Source organism: Malus sylvestris, chromosome 8 (genome assembly GCF_916048215.2).
Source record: "Malus sylvestris chromosome 8, drMalSylv7.2, whole genome shotgun sequence".
NCBI classification, from domain to species: Eukaryota; Viridiplantae; Streptophyta; class Magnoliopsida; order Rosales; family Rosaceae; genus Malus; species Malus sylvestris.
Genome location: NC_062267.1, coordinates 5,464,948 through 5,484,526, shown reverse-complemented (window position 1 = coordinate 5,484,526; position 19,579 = coordinate 5,464,948). Strand labels below are relative to the sequence as shown.

Genomic DNA, 19,579 nt, shown 5'->3' with positions numbered 1-19,579 from the left:
GAAATCTATATATTATGTCATGATTTTCCCTCCTAAAAGAAAAATCATGGAAAGCATATTTGTTCTTTGTTTTTTCTTTTTGGTCATAACATAGAAAGCATATTGGTTGGGTCAAAATAATCTGGTCGCATTTAATGAGCATGATTATGAATGTCTAACTAAAAAGAAGAATATGTCAACACAATGTCTTTATTATATCCTAAAATGGAAAAATGAGAAAAATAAAAATTATATGCTAAATTTTACAGTTTTCCATCTACACTTCTCATCTCGAACTCAATTCACTACAACAACTAGTTTTTAGCGATATTTCGCTTCTGGTATCTTAAATTCAATTACCGCTCTCTATTTACTTAGAAAACAATAATCTCAAAACAATTTTGGTACAAATATTCGTATAATTGTTGTAGTATAATTACTCAGACAAACTTGATGAAAATCAATAAAGTTAGAAAAAACCATCAAAATAAAAAAATCGGATTTTTGTGAGAGTAATTCGACAACAACGTGACACGACTGCCCAGTCTGCTGTACTCAAGTTTTTATCTTTTAACTTTGAGGAAACAAAGTTAGATTAATTTCAACTTTCATAATTAAGAATGATTAGGCATTTTACCCATATGGGAAACCTTGGACTTTAGACAGAGTGGTCAAATTGCAAATAGGGGGAACATGTAGGCCCCAATGGACACAATCAATGGTGACAAAAAGATGTTGAAAAATCCACAAAAGTCCATAAAATCTTGACCCAAATCTTTAACATAAAAATGGTGGACAACATTGGACTGCCCACTAACGGCTCAAATTTTCAAATATAATTTGAATCCTCCAAAAACCCAAGCCCTCACTAGGTTAAAATTACAAAACAGGCCTCACATAAAAAGCCCAAATATTTGATGGTGGGCTTGATCCAATACTTAAATTAGCTACAAGATGGAAGAATTAATTGTGGCTAATAGAAATTAAGATGTCAAATACATGCGATAATTTCACGTGCTTAAAGGTTATCTACTATCTTGGTTCAATTGTCAATGATTTTTCCTTTTGGACTTTAACTTTGGGAAGAGGCGTACAAATCCATGCAAGGAGCCGCCGTAATATCAAAGACCGAACATTAGGCTTTCAGGGTTAACGTAACTAGTGATGATCTAGCCACTTAATACTACGGTTTTGTGGTATTTTTCATCATTTGTAAGTGAGAGATCTTATGTTCGAATCGTGAATGGTGAATTCGATACCAAATTAGGCTGTCCATTGTGTGTGGCTTCCGAACTCCATCTCCCCTTAATATATCGTTGTATTTTAAAAAAAAAAAAAAATAGTGATGATCTATATCAAAATCGTAAGATTTTCAAAATCTTTACGTGTTGCCAACTGATTCTCAGTTGAACATTCAATTTTGACATGCATCTATATCGAAATTCTAAGATCTTCGAAATCTTTATGTGTTGTCGATTGATTTTTGATTGAACGTTTAATTTTAACATGCATGAAGACTGATAGTATAAAAATTAAATCACACATGTGACAGACTGAAGAGATCCTTCACATGTATGGAGGCTTGTTGAGAGGCTCCGTATTGAGGATGGAAGACTTGTATTTAGTTCTTTTTCCATCTTAAGTATCTTCTTCACTTATTTTTCAATCATTTTAAGTTAGACACTTGTTAAAGTTTTAAGGATGGTAGTGCCTTATGACTGATTGACATTGATATTATCTCAAATTAACAGGTGGTAAATTAATAATTGTGATCATATCTTATACAAAAAGTATCAATAAATAAAACTATCCATTTTATGACACTACTACATAAAAGTGTTTTTTTTGAGGAAATTTTATTCGTCGGGCAAAGAGGAATTTTGTCATGCTAAAGTTTGTGACAAAGGTATTCATCGTGTTAAGATTTTAAGGGATGAAGCTCTTTCGTCGCGAGAACTTTAAGGAGACGACAATGTTCTATCGCGTTAAGGTTTAGGGGAAGACATCTCTTTGTTACAAAATTCTTTCCACGACGAAATTTGTCCTATCATATTTGGTTTTCAAGTATTTTTTGTTTTTTTATTTATAAACGTTTCGTCACCCATAATTTTAAGCGATGAATCATGTACTAACGTTGAATTTTAGGAGACAACTTCATTTCGTCGGACAAAACTTTTTTTCTAATTATTATTATTTTTTACTTCAACAATACTCACAATCTAACATGCAAAACAAAGATTAGCACTTGGAATGGTTAGATTCCCTTCCATCGTAACAAAATAAAAGTAAACAGCCAAATATTTAGCTCATCGATCCGTGCATGGTTTAGATTCCAACGTAACATGTTACCTTTCCATGCTTTAATTTTCCAATATTTACAGCCTTTTGCATGGTTCACACTTCAAACCTTCCAACGTAACATGTTACCACAATAATTTATTGATTTTAATGCATGGTTTGAGCTTTGCTATGCAAAACGCAGAGTACTTTCAGGTTCGCCGGAGGTAAATAGTAAAAGTAAAACACGTGATTTCATTTGCATGGCACGTTTACAAAGGACGTATACGATGCTTTTTGCATGGCAATTTAATTGACCGAGGCTGTTCTTCCTCTAATCACATATTCGATTGTAGCTTACAAGAAATCATGATCTTATAATTGCCTTCTAAAGCCAGATACGGGGCCACCCGCGCCCCAACTTTTCTCTACTTTTCATGGAAAAAACAAGATAAAAAGGAAAAAGGAAAAATAAGGGGAGAAGAAGGAAAAGTAGGGAATAAAAAGAGAAAACCAAGATAGATTTGATTTTCCTAGAAACCAAACAAACCAAAGCGAAGCTCGAGGTTTGGTAAGTAAGAACCAAATCGATTGGGAGAAAAAGTGGAAGCTTTTATAATGCATGAAAAGAGAATCTGATGCCCTAACTACACGCCTAATTAGCAACACTTACCTTTTTTTTTCATCTCTTTTTTGTTGAAACGAAAGAGAAGTGGCACTTTGGACAAGTTGAAGTCAAATCATCTCCAGCTGAACATCAAGGACCAGTTTAGATTATCCTATATAGGACATAATTAAATTGGATTAAATTGAATGGTTCAATATAATTAATTTAATTCAGCCTGTGCATTAGGGTTTAAGGTTTTAAACTTCAAAAGGGAGCAAAGGCAAATCTAAAGCAAAAGAAGAAAAGGAGATGGACTTATCACGGAGAGACTCTTAGTTATTCTTGATTTTGTTTATGTGATTAGAGAGATAAACACAATCAAATATATATAACTGGTTTTAAGGTAAAATCTCACATTATCATGATATTTTACAAAAAGCGTCAATGTCATGAATAATTGAGTTAACCACAATAATATCGTACATAACCGTTCACAATAAAGATGTGTATTTGATTATTAGATAGATGCTCTCCCTATCGTGGCACAATAAACACAAGTACGACATTATTAAAAAAAGTAGAGTAGAAAAAATCATAAGAGAAGCAAGGTCCACAAAAGGTTGGGAAGTAGTACGCCCGGTTCACCAGGTTCTACCATTGCGAGGCCCAATCATACTCAAAAGAAGAGTTTGATCCTGGCTCAGAAGGAACGCTAGCGATATGCTTAACACATGCAAGTCAAACGTTGTTTTCGGGGAGCTGGGCAGAAGGAAAGTGGTTTAGATAACTGTTTTGGCAGTGTCATGGATAATTGAGTGAACCAAAGTGATGACCTTGTCCACACTTCAATATAGGAGCATGATGGTCATATCATTGACTAGTTAATAATACTTCCATCCATTTCTTTTGGCAGTATTTTTCATCCAATTATTTTGGTTTTAAGGCAGAATCTCACATTATCACAACATTCATGATAAACACATACCAAAAGCGTCAACGTCATGAATAATTGAGTTCACCACAATGAAATCGTATATATAATAAAGATGTATTTTTTGTTATTGGACAGACTCTCTCCTTATCGTGGCACGATAAACATAAATACAACATCAGTGTCATGGATAATTGAATGAACCAAAAGTGATGATCCTGGCCACTTTTCAATATACGAGCATGATGGTCAAATCATTGAATAGTTGATAATACTTCCATCCATTTCTTTTGGCAATATTTTCATCTACAAAGAAACAAATTGAAAGATGACCAAATTTTTTTGCTCAAAACTATTTCTTTACATTAAATTGCTCCAACAGATTCTTTGTCGATTGTCGATTGACAACAAGGGTACTGACCCACCAGTAGAAACTAATTACGCCAATAAGAAAAAAGAAAAATAGATGACAACAAAATTACATTGGACTGAACCATCGACAATGACTATTTATTCAACTAAAGCTAGGGTTGAGGAACCCTCGAGAAGATTTTCTGTCCAGGAGCAAGGATGGCCATTGGATCGAAGCACTTCTTCCGCTCCACGAATCTCGACCATTGATCACTTCCGAAATGTCGCTTCCAATCCTCCTGGGATCGATAGTGAGGCAGATAAAGCTTGAAATCGAACCCTTTTCTGGTGCAGTATTGTATTATTTCTTGGTTTTGGGCCACCAGATTCTCGGCGGAGGGGCCTTTTGGGTATGGTGGAGTGAAGCGTAGCAATGCCACTATGTAGAAGATTTCGCTTTCCGGTAGCACCACAGATGTACGAGTATCCCACCTGTTCACACGTAATTAAGTGTTAATTAATAATTAATCAAATCTAGTTGCATAATTCTACCAAACCAGAGGGTATTATTGTAAATTTAAAAAAATGGAGGATCAAATATAATTCCATTCGGAGAAATACCAAATTCTTTGTCGTTTCTGAAATGGCAAAAGATTTCTGGAATATAAAATATAATTTTCCATAAAAGTGGGAAAAAAAAAAACTCTCCGCATATGACCAATATGCCCTTGGCAGGCCCTTCCAGCACTTCCTGTCTGGCTAAAAATACGATAGCGCCAGCTTAAATTTACTGAACTACCCTTTTTCATCCTACTTTGGGTGGGGCCCACTGTATCTTTGTCCGGCCGGGCACGGTCATTCCTACGTTTGCTTATACGCTACCCAGCCCTCCACATGGCGTATATGGTAACTTCGAACACATGAGGGTCCGGATTTCCTACGGGTCCGGTGCAGAGTTCAAATGGTACAACAGTCATCAATCCTCCGATGGGGTCCCACTTGATGACCTTACAAGTAGAAAATATTTGACCTAATTTAACCACCATCCGATTTAAAATGTTTTCACCCTTAGTCAGCGTATCTAATTCGGAAAATGATGTCCATAATCTGTACCATCTTTTACAAGCACAAAATGAGGATAAAATGTCAACATTACATAGCATGCAAATAAAGCATAAATCTAGCAAAGTAGAAAGGTGCGAATATCACATACTTTTGATTGGTTTATACCAAAGTTAATGTGATCATCGAGGTAAGAAAAGTAAGAGAATGTATGACCATCTGATGTTAACACAGCTCGAAAAAGCATGTGTGTAAGTTTCAAATTAAGATTTAAAGTGATAAGGGAAGGTGGTACCTAAGACTTACTGATTGACACGTGTAGAGTTGAAGGTCAACAAAGAAACGCCGTCATATCAAAATAATAAAGAAAAAATTTTGGTAGGACAATCTCATCGCTTGAATGTTCGAACACTCCAACAAAAGAACAATCCCTTTCGTAAATGGATACGTCCAAGCTTAAACAGGTGTAACACAACAGGCACACGACATAACCCATTATGAAATTGACCTAATTAGCTTGATTTGGTTGTCCTACCGAATATTTTTTCCGCTAAAAATTGCAATGATCATAAATATAGAGAGGTGACGAGGGAAGGGAAAAACTTACTTGCTTCGCCGGAGAGGGTAGACAAGCATGGGCCCTCCGATCCCATCCTTGAGGATCTTCTTGAACACCGTCCGATCGAAATCAGCGATATCTGATTTCGACACGAACATGTTCAACCAAGGGTGAGGAGCGTCCCAAATTCCATTGGCCTTGGCGTGTTCCTCTGCGCGCTTCACACGCAATAAAAACTCGACGTAGCTGAGGTCCACTTGGAACTTCAACTCCTCAACGAATCCGAGGCCTCCAAGCAATCTGTTCACGCCCTGCCAAAAAAAAAAAAAGGTTTCAGCAAGTAAAGTCGAACAGCGAGGGCAATTGCGTCATTGCGCACCACACAAAGGACATACATTCATTATCTACAGATTTCAGAAAACGACGGCTTTTTGGCCATTTGCGGAACAGCGGGGACCATGCCGTGAGCAAAATCTCAATCATCGACGCCTACTGGTGCATTTTAATTACCATATTACCCCCGAATGAGTGTCATTTGGTAATTAAGAGCAACATCAAGGGCTTTTGTGATCAGCATCATGTCAGAAAATCCAAGGGAAGATAGTAAGATACACTACTGTCGTATTGTCAGTCTCAAGTTGAACCAAACGACGAACGAAAACACTTCCGAGAAAAAATGAATAAATATTATTTTATTTTTTTCAAATTTAGAAATTAGAAGAAAAATATGATGCCGAGGATCTCCCGATGAACGGATTTTCAAATTTCAACATCAATATATTGCGTTTCGGGTTCAAATCTTTCTTATTTTTTATTATAAGTTTCTAACAGAAGGTAGGAAAAAGAAACAGAGTGATGATGGCGAACGGGAATAAAGCCGTACTTCCATCGACAAGCTTTGTACACGTGTGAGACTGAGTACACTAGAAGGGGGGCTGTTTTGACTTTTTCACTGCCCCGGCGGGACGGTTTTGAGCATGACTTCCCATTTAACGAGAAAAATGATGAATAATGTTATTTTGTAAGTTATTAATTTTTTAATATACATATTTTATTATTTATTTAATGACGAGTAATGTATCATTTCCTCCGGGTCAAAATCCTCGCGGCAGCGGGCCCACTTAGGAACCACCTAGGTCAAAACTCAGTCATCACCGCATGGACCCCACAGATAAAACTGTACTTTCATGGGACCCCCAAAACCACGCCCATGACGCAAACTGCATTTTTTTTTTTTTGGTAAAAGACGCAAACTACGATTAAGCGCTATCTGATCAAAACTGCCAGAAATTGGGGGTGCAAAGTTGTTATTCTACAGCAAGAAGCAGGAGATAATTGTTGGTTATAGTTACCGTATCGACGGATGAGGGGCGGTCGGTGTTGCGGTAGTGATGAGCGAGTTCGAGGCAGTAGAGGATTGGCCCGGAGGTTCGGGGGAGATGGGCCGGGTCGAATGTCTCCTGCGGATCCAGCGGCACCGAGGGACGCCCGTCCGCCGGGTTGTCGCTGTTGACGAATGCGAAGCCTTCCACGTAGTCGAACGAGTCGCCGCCGTCGTCCTGCCTAGTCACCAGCAACTCGGCGTCCCGAGTGAAGTCGTCAAACTCGGTGTACACCAGCCTTATCCATCTTACCTAATCACATAATTAATTAAGCTTAATTACGCTCCGTAGATTTTAATGCAGCCATTTTTTTATAATTAATTTGGGAAACAAATTAAAAAATATACCGACCATGTCCGGGGCGGGTTGCAGAAGAACCTTAGCTTTGGTGATGATACCGAACTGACCGAGTCCGCCAAGTGCGCCGAAAAACAGCTCCGAGTTTTCCTTTTCGGAGCAGTTAAAAATTTCTCCCTTCCCCGTAACGACTTCTAACTCCGTAACGTTCGACGTTTGTGGACCGTAACGGAAAGCCTGACCGCTGACGCCCGCGTTGGATAACGTCCCGCCCACCGTCAAGCTCAAGTAATCAGTCCACGACCGCGGCGCCATCCCGTGCTCGGAAACGCACCGTTTCAGCACGTCTTCCCATAATGCCCCTCCCGACACGTCAGCGTAGACGGAACCGTCGCTGGCCCTCACAACCCGGAGATGCTCCCCCAACGAACGCATGTCCAGGACGAGGCCTCGATCCGCCATCGCCTGGCCGTTGATCGAGTGGCCGTTCCCCCGCGCCGCCACCGTCAGATTCGAGGACCTCGCCGCCTCCTTCACCACCCTCGCCACGTCGTCGGCGCCGGCCGGCCTGATGAAAGCCAGCGGCGGGAACGACTTCATTCCCCCGAAGTCTCTCCCGGCTTCGCCGCCAAAGTCGGCGACGGTGCCCTGGAGGCCCAGCGCCTTGGAGAGGCTCGAAACGCCGTCGTCGTGCCTCGATTCGGAGACGAAGCATTCCAGGTAAGCTATCATCTTTGCCGGAAAAATAACAGTAACAGAATATCTGAGGCGGTTAGGCTTCGATTCTCCCCTCTCTCTCACTCTCTCACTCTCTCTCTCTCTCTCTCTCTCTCTCTCTCTCTCTAGATAGCTTCGTTTATCCCGTGTCAGATAGTATAGAGAGAGAGCGGTAGTCTTTGCTTGCTTTGCTCTGTGTGGTGGTTACGGTTTGGAGTTTACGCTTAAATAGCGGCTGATCCTCGTGTGACCCTTCCTGAGGAATTAAAAATGATTTATTAATTAAATATTTGATATATTTATTAAATAATTAAGTGAATAATAAAATTAATGACGTCAGGAGGGATAGGTTCAACATCCAGTTTGACGTTGAGATCCAATCGACATGCTCTGTCTGCCACTTTCCACATAATATATATAAAATAAAAAATAAAAAAAGAATTTAGTTTTTGGAATATTTGTTTTGTTGGAAGCTTGTAGTGCATGATTACATGGTTTAAGTGGTTATTAGTGGAAATCCCCTTTCAAATGCCGTGTTTTGTTGTACCACTTGGGCTTGAGGAAGTAAGTTTAGGGTAATTAATTGTTGATTAAGATTGACGTTATGATGACACATCGGATTAAAAGTTTTGACGGAAAAGTTGAGGGATGTGTTCGCTTAACTTTACTCGTCTCTTGGATGATACATTAAGCACGTATTCGAGAGATTGTTTAAGGTTTCTAGAACACGGAGCACAGAGGCGGATGAAAATAGTGATTGGTGCTCTCATGATTATTTGGAGTTCGGAAAATTAACATTGGAACATTTCAAGGTTTAAATCGGTTGCAAATTAACATTGTGTAATGATATATGTCGTATGCGCTCAGTGGCGGATCCAGAAATCTTACCCCAAGGGGTCGCAGTGTAAAAGTTCAAATAAAAATTTAGGATGGAAAAACATATTGAAAATGAAATCATAGTACTTTCATTCATAATTCATAATGGAAACAATATTACAAACTATAATTGTCCACGACGAGGTTTCATATTTTGAAAACGAAGCATTATAGCTTCATTTTCAATACAAGCAAAAATATCTCTCTCAATATAAACAAGCAAGCTATCACTCAACCATTGATCTCCCATTTTGTTCCTAAGTGGACCCTTAACAATATTCATGACAGAAAATGCTCTCTCCACTGAAGCAGTTGCAACTGGTAAAACTAAAGACAATGTAATGAGCAAATATACATAATTGAATACTTGATGCATCCTTGTCTCCACCATTTTTTTTGCAAGATCACCAATCCCTTCCAATTGAGAGAAATCACTACTGGAACACACATAATGAATATAAATCTCAAGTTGATCTTCAAGTGCCAAACGATCTTCATCCGAAAAGTCTTGAGGATAAAATTGAGCAAGACGAAGTAACTTTGGTTTATCAAAAGCTACAAATGAATCTTTCGGACTCAAACATGTCATACAAATAAGCAACTCGGTATTTACCTCATTAAAGCGATCCTCTAACTCCGTAATTTGCTCATCAATGACATAAATAAAGAGCTCCACACGATAATGATGACGATTTGTCTTTATTGGAGCATAACGCCTTGACCTCCCTGGAAGTATAAATGCCTCTTCCATGTTAGGAACATCAATATGATGTTTTTCACAAAAAGAAGATACTTCATCAACCAATGCATCGAACCCATTATTCCTCATCCAATATAGCTTTTCCTTGCATGATTTCACTAAAGCCATTGCATTCACAATTTCTTGATCTTTCCTTTGCAATGCTTGTGACAAATCATTTGTGAGTCCCAATATGACTTTCATCAAGAAAAGGTGAAACACAAACTCAAAAGTAAGTATCACTCTCATTAACGTATTTGCTTCACCCGCACTTTCATTGGGATTATCATCAATAACCATTTGAAGCACATGAACCACGGATGAAAACATAGAAATGATGCTAATCAAGGTACCATAGTGTGAGTTCCATCGTGTGTCACCGGCACGTTTGAGACTTGTTTCTTGATTTAAGCCTCGCCCCGTTATAAGACAATCATTTTCAAAAGCTATCACAAGCTCTTCTTGAAGTTGCCCTCTAAGTGAATCACGCCGCTTACAAGATGCTCCAACATGATTAACCACATTATTAGCCGTTGCAAAAAAAGAGGCAATGTCTATATTATTCTTTGCTACGGCAACAAGAGCTAGTTGAAGTTGATGAGCAAAGCAATGAACATAATATGCACAAGGTTGTTCTCTCAATATCTTTGTTTTAAGGCCATTCAACTCACCTCTCATATTGCTAGCACCATCATAACCTTGTCCTCGTAGCTTGGAAATGCTCAAACCATAGCGAGAAAACAATGTGTCAATAGCATCCTTTAGTGAACTTGAAGTAGTGTCGGTAACATGTTGGATACCCACAAATCTTTCAATTACATGCCCGTTGTCATCCACATAACGCAACACCATAGCCATTTGCTCTTTCACAGACACATCACGTGCTTCATCCACCAATATTGAAAAGAATTTATCTTTTAGACCATCCATGATAGCATCAAGTGTTTCAAGGGCACATGAATTCACAATTTCTTTTTGAATGGAAGGAGCTAGTAATTTGAGATTCCCCGGAGCATTTTCCATCACAACTTCTCTAACTTTATCATTATTATCTGCAAGGAATTGCAATAACTCCAAGTAATTTCCCCTATTGCTTGAAGTGGCACTTTCATCATGGCCACGAAAAGGAAGACCTTGTCGCAATAAAAACTTAGTGCACTTGATTGAAGCAATCAAGCATGTGCGATAAGCCTTACGAGTTTGGTCAGAGTGTTTGCTCACTGCCGTTTCAATATGTGTAGCTTGATTCATCAAATTTGTAGCAGCTTCTCTAGCCTTATTATGAACACTCCCAACCGGTCCAACATGCATCTTAAATCTTTCTCTCCCTTTCTTCCAATTCTTAAATCCATCTCCAGTGAAAGCTTCACTACCCACTTGTTCAAAATTGGTTTTAAAGAGATAGCAATAGAGACAAAATGCCGCATCTTTAGATACACTATACTCCAACCAATCAAACTCATCAAACCATTGGGGAATGAAGCGTCGATTAATTCCCGACATATTAGTTATTGGGAAATTATGACCTCTAGGTTGACAAGGTCCTTTTTGTAGATATAATCTTCGGACCTCATCTCTCATATTAGCGTCATAATCTATTATTCGAGTTCTTAATCCAGGATCCGCTTGAAGATTACCCAAAACATCATCTAACTGACTTTGTCTTGAACTTGGAGTTCTTGAACTACCAACAGTATTTGAACTATCAACATTATTCGAACTACCCGAACCCGATGATGACTTTCTCTTAAAAAACCGTTCCATAATAATGCTTGCTACATATACAAAATATTCAAAATAAATACTCACAATATAAACAAACCATAAACATAATCAAAATAAATATGAATTGGATTTTCAATTAAATTAAATATCTCATCTTGCATTCTAATTTCTACATATACAAAATAATGAAAATAAAAACTCACAATATAAACAAACCATCAATATAATCAAAATAAATATGAATTGAATTTCAATTAAATTAAATATATTCTACATATACAAAATATTCAAAATAAATACTCACAATATAAACAAACCATAAACATAATCAAAATAAATATGAATTGGATTTTCAATTAAATTAAATATCTCATCTTGCATTCTACATATACAAAATAATGAAAATAAAAAATCACAATATAAACAAACCATCAATAAAAACAAACCAATAAAAACTCACAATATAAACAAATCATCAATATAAACAAACCATCAATAAAAACTCACAATAAAAACTCACAAGATAAATATGAATTGAATTTCAATTAATTAAATATATTCTACATATACAAAATATTCAAAATAAATACTCACATCACAATATAAAAACCAAGGGAGGAGATGGAGTTGGAGCCGCCAGCAGAGGAGGGAGGAGATGGAGTTGGAGCCGCCAGCAGAGGAGGGAGGAGATGGAGTTCACGTTGGGGGCGGCAGCAGCTATGGAGGAGAGGAGTTGAGGATTTGGGGGGATTGAGTTAGGGTTGAAGGATGAAAATTTGGGGCTTTTAATTGTATAGGGATCGGGTAGGAAGGGCTGGGATGGGGAGGGACACGGTGGGAATTTTTTTTTTTTTTTTTTTTTTTTCGGCCTGGCCCAAAACGACGTCGTTTTGGCCAGGTCATTTAAAAAAATTTCCTGGGCCAAAACGACGTCGTTTTGCCCAGGTTTTTTCAAAATCAAAACTGGCGCACGGCGCCTTCGTCTTCTTCGTTCGTCCTCCTGCCCAGAAAACCGACGACTCCAACGGCAACGGGGTCGCACCAGGGGTCGCCCCACCATCTCCAAGGGGTCTCGAAGGTTGCTTCCATGGCTTCCAAGGGGTCGCACGACCCCAATGACCCCACTGTGGATCCGCCACTGTACGCGCTTACATTTCAAATATACCGAAAAATTGGTTGCTCATCATCTAGTAAGACGCTTGTGGCGAAAAAACTTTATGTCTCCGTTTGTAGTTGTTGGTTTTCTTTTTCAACAAATTTTTGTCCTCCTATTTGCTTTACCAAAAAAAAAAAATAATAATAATTTGGTAAGAGAAAATTCTGGTTTATATCGTTACCTACAAAAATTCCGGTTGCAAAATTAATGAGAGGGTTGTTGTTATTTAATGATGCATGCATGTCACATGCAGGTTTTAATTATTCGTCTATTTTGGACAGCTAGTTATTATTTACACGATGGTTGAATGTGTTTTGTTATTACTCAAATTGTGTAATTTGTTACTAACTTTTATATTTTATTGCTAGTTTCGAATATATTTTGAGGAAAACTAATGAAAAGAGTTTGAAAACTTTGAGTTTTAACGATAAGGACAGAATAAAGGGTAAAGTGAATAGTATCATGATTGACTTTTTAGTGTAAAAATATGGTTTTTCGTTAAATTAAATAGTACCAGGAGCTTTTCGTTAAAGTTCCCTCTATTTTGTTCATTGTTTTTATATAAAACATACTCATTTTTTGACAAACAATATTATTTATACTAAGGGGTAGAGCGAGGAGTTTTAACAAACAATATTAAATATACTAAGGCAGACAACGTGAGGTTTAGTCTCACAATGAGCTAGCAATAATATGATTCAAATTCGCATTTAGTGAGAATCGAACATAAACATACTTATATACAATTATATATTTAACATGGATAGCCATATTAGTGTTCCACAATTTGAGCAAAACAAATACTAGTGTACCACAAATTATTTGAATCTATACTAAATATATACCAAATATTTAGAAAAAATAAACAATAAATTACATGTACAAAAAAAAATTGAGAGTGTTCAAAAACTTGCAAACTGTATTCAAATTATGTTATAAAATTTCCAAGAAAACTCCAATTCAAAAATTTATGAAAATTCTGAAATTGAAGATTGTGTTCAATTTTCAATTTTGAAGTTTCGAATAAAAAATTAAAAACGTGGTTTCCGAGCCAATCCTTTTGGAAAAACAGCCCTAGTTGTAGCAGTAGAAAACAAGCATAATTAACAATCATCTTTGATACGTACAATTACAAACTTTCTATTTTTTTGGTCTGCGAAACTACACACTCATATGTGACATCCAATGATGAAAAGCACAAATTGTTTAATGCTTTTTTTTTTTAATTTTTTAATTTTTTTTAAGAATGTGTAAAAGTTGTATGGTTACATATATATATATATATATAAAGTAAGGAATCGGAAAACTTAGAAATAGAGGAGAATCTGATCAACTAGGACCATCTCGAGTTGATTTCGAATTTTCAGGTATTGTATTACAAATCTTAAGGAAAACCAATAATTTTACGATACCATATGCATTAGCAAGAACAAGGACATGATTGTAGGGCAATTAGCTATAATTAATTATCAGTTTTTAACATTTAGTGCATTAGCAAGCACAAGGACATGATTGTAGGGCAATTAGCTATAATTAATTATCAGTTTTTAACATTTAGTTGCACAAATGATCAATTTTTACTATGTCATCACTACATTGTCGTTGGGTTGTCGTTGTCTCATCTTATTGTTGTCGATATATGATCTATATGTGTCGTCGTTTGTAAAAAGTGATCATTTCTGCAACCAACCAAATTAATGTAAAAAAATGATAGTTTCAGCTAATTGTCCATGATTGTAACATTCATATTTTAGTAGACAAGCATAAAACTCAAAGATAAAAATTGTTCAAATTCTTATTCAATGCTAACACAATTGGCGTTCGATAAGTGAGGCATTTTCAGTTTATTTAGTTAGGGGAAATAGTTTATTTATCTAAGGTTGCAGCCAAAATGTCAACTTTTCTCTTATTTAATTAACTTAAGAATCTATTATTTTTGAATTTAAGACTCTATATATTGCGAAAGGAAAACAGAAAGTCTGACTTGGTTCTATATCTAGGACTCTAGGCAGATGGTACAGACATTTGATGAGTTCAAGTCCATGAGCCAATATTATATTAACCTAACTAATTAAGCATTGCTAGTCATATTTAATTGCTTAATTATTTTATTTTTTATTCAATTGTTGACATTAGATATTTATACACATATATCTTCCAATATAGTTAACAAAAGCACCACGCGTATCTGAATGCTTGTACACTTCGACGGCTTTTTTTTTTTTTTAAAGAAAGTTTAGTGGAGGTGAGGCTACTTTACCTCAAAGGCAGGGAATACTACAAGTCTTTTTGGAACTTACAGATGGGGTCTTAATCCTTTTTTTTATTTTTTTTATTTTTTACAAATCGGAATTGCATGCAACGAGACTTGAACATAAGTCTTGATCTAGCAAAGTGAACAATCCATACCAACTCAAATAACCCTGATTAGCTGCACTTCGACGGCTTTGGCTATAACCTAACTATTTTATGACGAAGTAGTAGTTGTCGAACGAAGATTTTATTAGGTGAGTTTCATTTGTTAGTTAATTAATAACAAATAAATAAAATAAGACTAATTGATCAACCTGAAAAAATAAGTGTAGTTGAAATGGTATTTCATATGACTAAGTAATTAAAATAGAAGAAAGATTTATTTACTTTTGTTGGAATAATAGAAGAAATATTTAGGTTTTCAGAGAAGGGGCTACATAAACTTGCCATGGTCCAACTTCCACATGGCTTCTTGTAATTGGCTCACAAAAGTTTTAAATTTTAATATAGCTATACTAGAAAATAATTAATAAATGTGTTATTAGCCAGCTAAGAATTTTTTAAACTAGCTCGTCACTTGGTATAGGAGATTTCAAGTTCGGCTCATACATATGTGAAAATAATATATATTTTTAATAAACTCGATACTTAGTTGTGGTGAAATCTTGTCGTGTGTAAAATAAAATCAAACTCTTTAGCTTTTTTTTTTTTTTTAAACAAAAGCACCATTCGAATCTCATAATCACCAGGTGAACTTATTTTTCAGAAGGGAAAAAAAAAAAAGGCTGAATATGAAACAAATGCTTTATGCATATGTTGTGACCAGGCACTTTGTAAGACTTCAATATATAAAAAAAAATGTTAATTAAGTCAACACAGCTTATGTTATAATTCCATTATTCTATAGTTTGAATATTCTATTCGGAATCTATGGTGGATCTAGAAGTCTAACCTCATGGGGTTTTAATGTAAAAGATTCAAGCCCCTGCAGAGTTCAATTTTTTTTCAAACTGTTTTTATTGAGGAATTTTGTCGAGCATCTGGTGGGCATTTCGTTATCTTTCGAATTCTATAGACAATTTTTACGGTATGATGTAAAGCCCTACGTACCAAGGCGTGCTGCCAAGGCTTGTCCCAATGGCTGTTGAGCATCACTTGTCAATGCATGTCAAATTCTGCCTAAGGGGCATTTCATTGAACTGTTTGTTGACATGCTCAGGTCCCATACCAGATGGCCATAGGGTCCCTTGGCAACCTTCTTCCTATATCTTCCAACTTCCGTAGGGTGCTGGGACCATGAGGACCCCCTGGATTCGCCCCTGGCTACAGTATACATATTCTACCATAATTCTACCAGACCACTTGTCGTGGTTTATGTATAATTAATTGTTTATGAACCTACTTTTTCTTTCCTTTTAATTTGGCATATGAAGCAACGCTTGTAACAAAATCACAGGCCGGAAGGTACGGAGTCGTTGAGATATGTAGTTGGGCATGCGCAGTCATACATTGTACCCGTAATAACCGATTATATGATATGTTCATGCTGCTGAAACATAAAAAGTCAATTTGACAAAAAATAAAGAAATAAAAACATTAAAAGTCAAAACAATAATTACCAAAAGTCAACCAAATTAAGAAATAGTGAAGTATATTAGACTGTTTATCGCGCGATAATGATACCTGAACTGAAGTGCAGTAGACTAATTAGAAGCAAATTAATCCTTTTTTTTTTTGGGGTAAAAAAGTAGACTTTATTAGATACGAATAGAAATGTTTACATCTTCTGCTAAAATATTAAATAAAAATTTCAAACCCAAAGCATCCCACTGGAAAACACCTGCTAAAACATGCGGTATTAGTGGAGTTATCAAATAAAGGTCAAATATTATTTTTTATTTCTTTAAAAAAAGGATCAGCTCGTGGCTTCGCCACGATACTCTCTTTTGAGGTCGGGAAGACTCGAGAGATATTTCAATTTCCCTCTGGCCACAACATGTCATTCATTAGCGCAAGTAATCGAACCTAGAATCTATTGTATGAAATACGGTCTAAAATTTGTCTCCAACCACTGAGTTACTCTATGTTGGTTCAAATATTATTTTTATGAAAGAAATACTTATTTTGTAAATTAATATGCCAAATGTCAAACTGACATGTACTCTGGTACTAAACTATATAGCGATCACGTTGATCATTTGTTTTATACAAGTCACCGGATTGACATTGTTTTCTGAGTTAGTTAATTCCATATATTGTTGTGTTGTCAAACCCTAAGTTTAACGATCTATTTTTCTATATATTAGGAGTCAATCACATGATCTAGTCAGAAGATTTTACAAGCTCAGCGTGCAAATAATTGACAATTGTTTAATCGAGTTCTGTACTACAAGGTATATAGTTAGTTTTATACATTAAAAAGTACTAATATGATAATATTAGTCGACATTTATATGAATGTTAGTTCTGTTCGTTTTTGCCTGTTCAACAAGTATATTGTATGAATGAACAAGATCAGCTTGATCATGCACAAGTATATATATGCGGCGGAGCTTTGCATATAATTGACAATTGTTTGTTCGAGTTCTATACTACAAGTTATATAGCTAGTTTTATACCCATGCATTTCGGGTGCTCTGTAGGGTGTTGTTGGGTCCAATATTCTAGTGATTAAGATGTTGAGTTTCGGGTTCAAAACTACTCATTCCCTAAATTATTATAATAATTTCAAACTCTAGCTCTCCCTTTAATAATAGTAGATTTGCACTCCAATTTTTTTACTGTGCACTCCGAACTTTCTAAATTTAAAAACAAAAATACATTTGAAAGGAGAGGAAGATATATGTCGCACACCTGTATGAATGTTAGTTCTGATCGTTTCTGCTTGTTCAACAAGTATAAGTATGAATGACCAAGATCAGCTTGATCATGCACGAGTACAGCATTTTATTTCGCACCACACTTGAAAACCCTTTCTGCGATATGAAAACTGCCACAATTTGCATTCTTGCCCATAAGGCAAAACCAAAGTGCGAATCCGAGGCATAACTAATTAAATTTTCTAACAATAGAATAACCAGAAAAGGGGTAATGTTGTCATGCAATCTCAGTCCGGACTCTGATGTGTACTCTTATTCATTTAAACTGTCCCGGATTAAGTTTTTTCTCTTTCAGTTGTAATCTTTGTAAGAGTATTCTAATATTCTAGTGTGGAGCACATGACGTAGTCTATGGGTGATATATTCGGTTTAATGATATTGGTTTGGAAGCAATCCTATTGGTCAAATTATGAAAATTGGTTTCGTGTTTATTAGTGTGATGGTGGTAGTTAATTATCTCTGATTATAATAGTGCATATCCCCATCTAATGTGTACACTGATGAAAAACACGTATTAGGGTGCATATCCCCATTTAATGTGCAAGCAAGGTTAGATAGAAAACCTAATTGTTGCACCCTATACCAGCGTTGGGGAAAAATTAACCCCGCCCTAGGCACACGAGTAAAAAATAAAAGTCAAAATAAAAACAAACTTCTCTTGTAAAAAAATAACTCCAAAATCTTTACTGGGTGTACAGAAATAAATCAAATCCTTAAATCTCTCCATTAACACAACCCCAGCTTGTCTAGCACTTGCCTTGCCAAATAACTCATTTGAAAAATAAAAGGATGAGGGTGGGCAACAACCACCGTTGCCCAATGAGTAAAATATGTAGTATGTTAGTCAAGCGTGTTGTTTTACTCATACTATAATAAAGTATAATTATATCAAAGTCTTCATCACATATCATGCCATATCACATCGTCTCTTCACATGTTGGTTATCTTTGATAATATGTAGCTCACAACGTGACCACTAAATTGGCCGTTCTAAATTAATGTTCCCTTGTGGCATCCATTTATCCCTCAGATAACCCACTAAAATTCTCATGCTCCATGAACACCTCAAGTAATTCTACATAAAATGTATACATACGCATCAAAAGCAATTACACGAAATCAAACATGCTGAACTTGAAAATAGAGAGATATTTAGAAATAAAGTAAAATCCACAATAACTTGTGGTTTCGAAAAATAAAAAGCTTTAGGGCACCTTACTTAAGCCACTCATGCACCTTGATAATCAGAACCTTGATAAAACCTTAGCAAGACAACTATCTACCAAATCCCACCAAAACAACCAATTACTTTCTCTCTTTTCTTTCTTTTCCCTTCTCCTCATCCTCTACGCAAGCACCCTGCATGCATTGCATACTTCCTCAAAAGCTTTGCGTGTAGTAAAGCATGGAGCCTTTAGTACAAGAATGACGACAAAACAACACATTCTGTAGGATGAAATGTTGGCAAGCACATCTATAATCTGAATATGGATAAAAGTTTGCCTAATATACCACGGCTCATGCCCTGACTCACTTACACATCCCATTTGCATGTAACTTTATTGCCACCTCCTAACTTAATCATCTAGCAAGCTAAGCACATAACTTAGTCATCTCCATGCAATATACACATAGTGCTAATCTACATTATTCCAACTCAAAAGCTCAGTAATCATCAGGTATGATGTGTCTCTAACTTGGTTAAAAACATGCTTACTAAGCACTTAGGGTTCATCCTAGTAAAATCAATATACACAAATACACACTAAAAATATGGGATCTCACACTA

General features: G+C 36.2%; 2 protein-coding genes across 2 annotated transcripts; both read right to left on the bottom strand.

Annotated features, from left to right (window-relative positions):
* Positions 1–4,115: 4,115 nt before the first annotated feature.
* LOC126631883 (cytokinin dehydrogenase 7-like) lies at positions 4,116–8,375 on the bottom strand. Its single transcript, XM_050302080.1, has 4 exons — positions 7,500–8,375; positions 7,119–7,400; positions 5,815–6,077; positions 4,116–4,637 (listed from the first exon to the last, which is right to left on the bottom strand). Exons 1-4 carry the CDS (start codon positions 8,175–8,177, stop codon positions 4,319–4,321), a joined length of 1,542 nt encoding a protein of 513 aa, XP_050158037.1. The 5' UTR covers positions 8,178–8,375; the 3' UTR covers positions 4,116–4,318.
* A 729-nt stretch (positions 8,376–9,104) lies between these two features.
* Positions 9,105–10,496, bottom strand: LOC126631894 (uncharacterized). Its single transcript, XM_050302090.1, has 2 exons — positions 9,652–10,496; positions 9,105–9,472 (listed from the first exon to the last, which is right to left on the bottom strand). The coding sequence occupies exons 1-2, from the start codon at positions 10,453–10,455 to the stop codon at positions 9,470–9,472; spliced, it is 807 nt and encodes a 268-aa protein (XP_050158047.1). The 5' UTR covers positions 10,456–10,496; the 3' UTR covers positions 9,105–9,469.
* Positions 10,497–19,579: the final 9,083 nt, after the last annotated feature.

Bases quoted from the DNA above. Each gene is read 5' to 3' on its own strand.
- LOC126631883 (XM_050302080.1), bottom strand. From the start codon at position 8,177: ATGATAGCTTACCTGGAATGCTTCGTCTCCGAATCGAGGCACGACGAC. The intron at 6,078-7,118 runs GTAACTATAACC...TTTTTTTGGCAG, and splicing joins GCCCCTCATCCGTCGATACG to GGCGTGAACAGATTGCTTGG. The intron at 4,638-5,814 runs GTAAGTTTTTCC...ACGTGTGAACAG, and splicing joins TACCCTCTCCGGCGAAGCAA to GTGGGATACTCGTACATCTG.
- LOC126631894 (XM_050302090.1), bottom strand. From the start codon at position 10,455: ATGAGAGGTGAGTTGAATGGCCTTAAAACAAAGATATTGAGAGAACAA.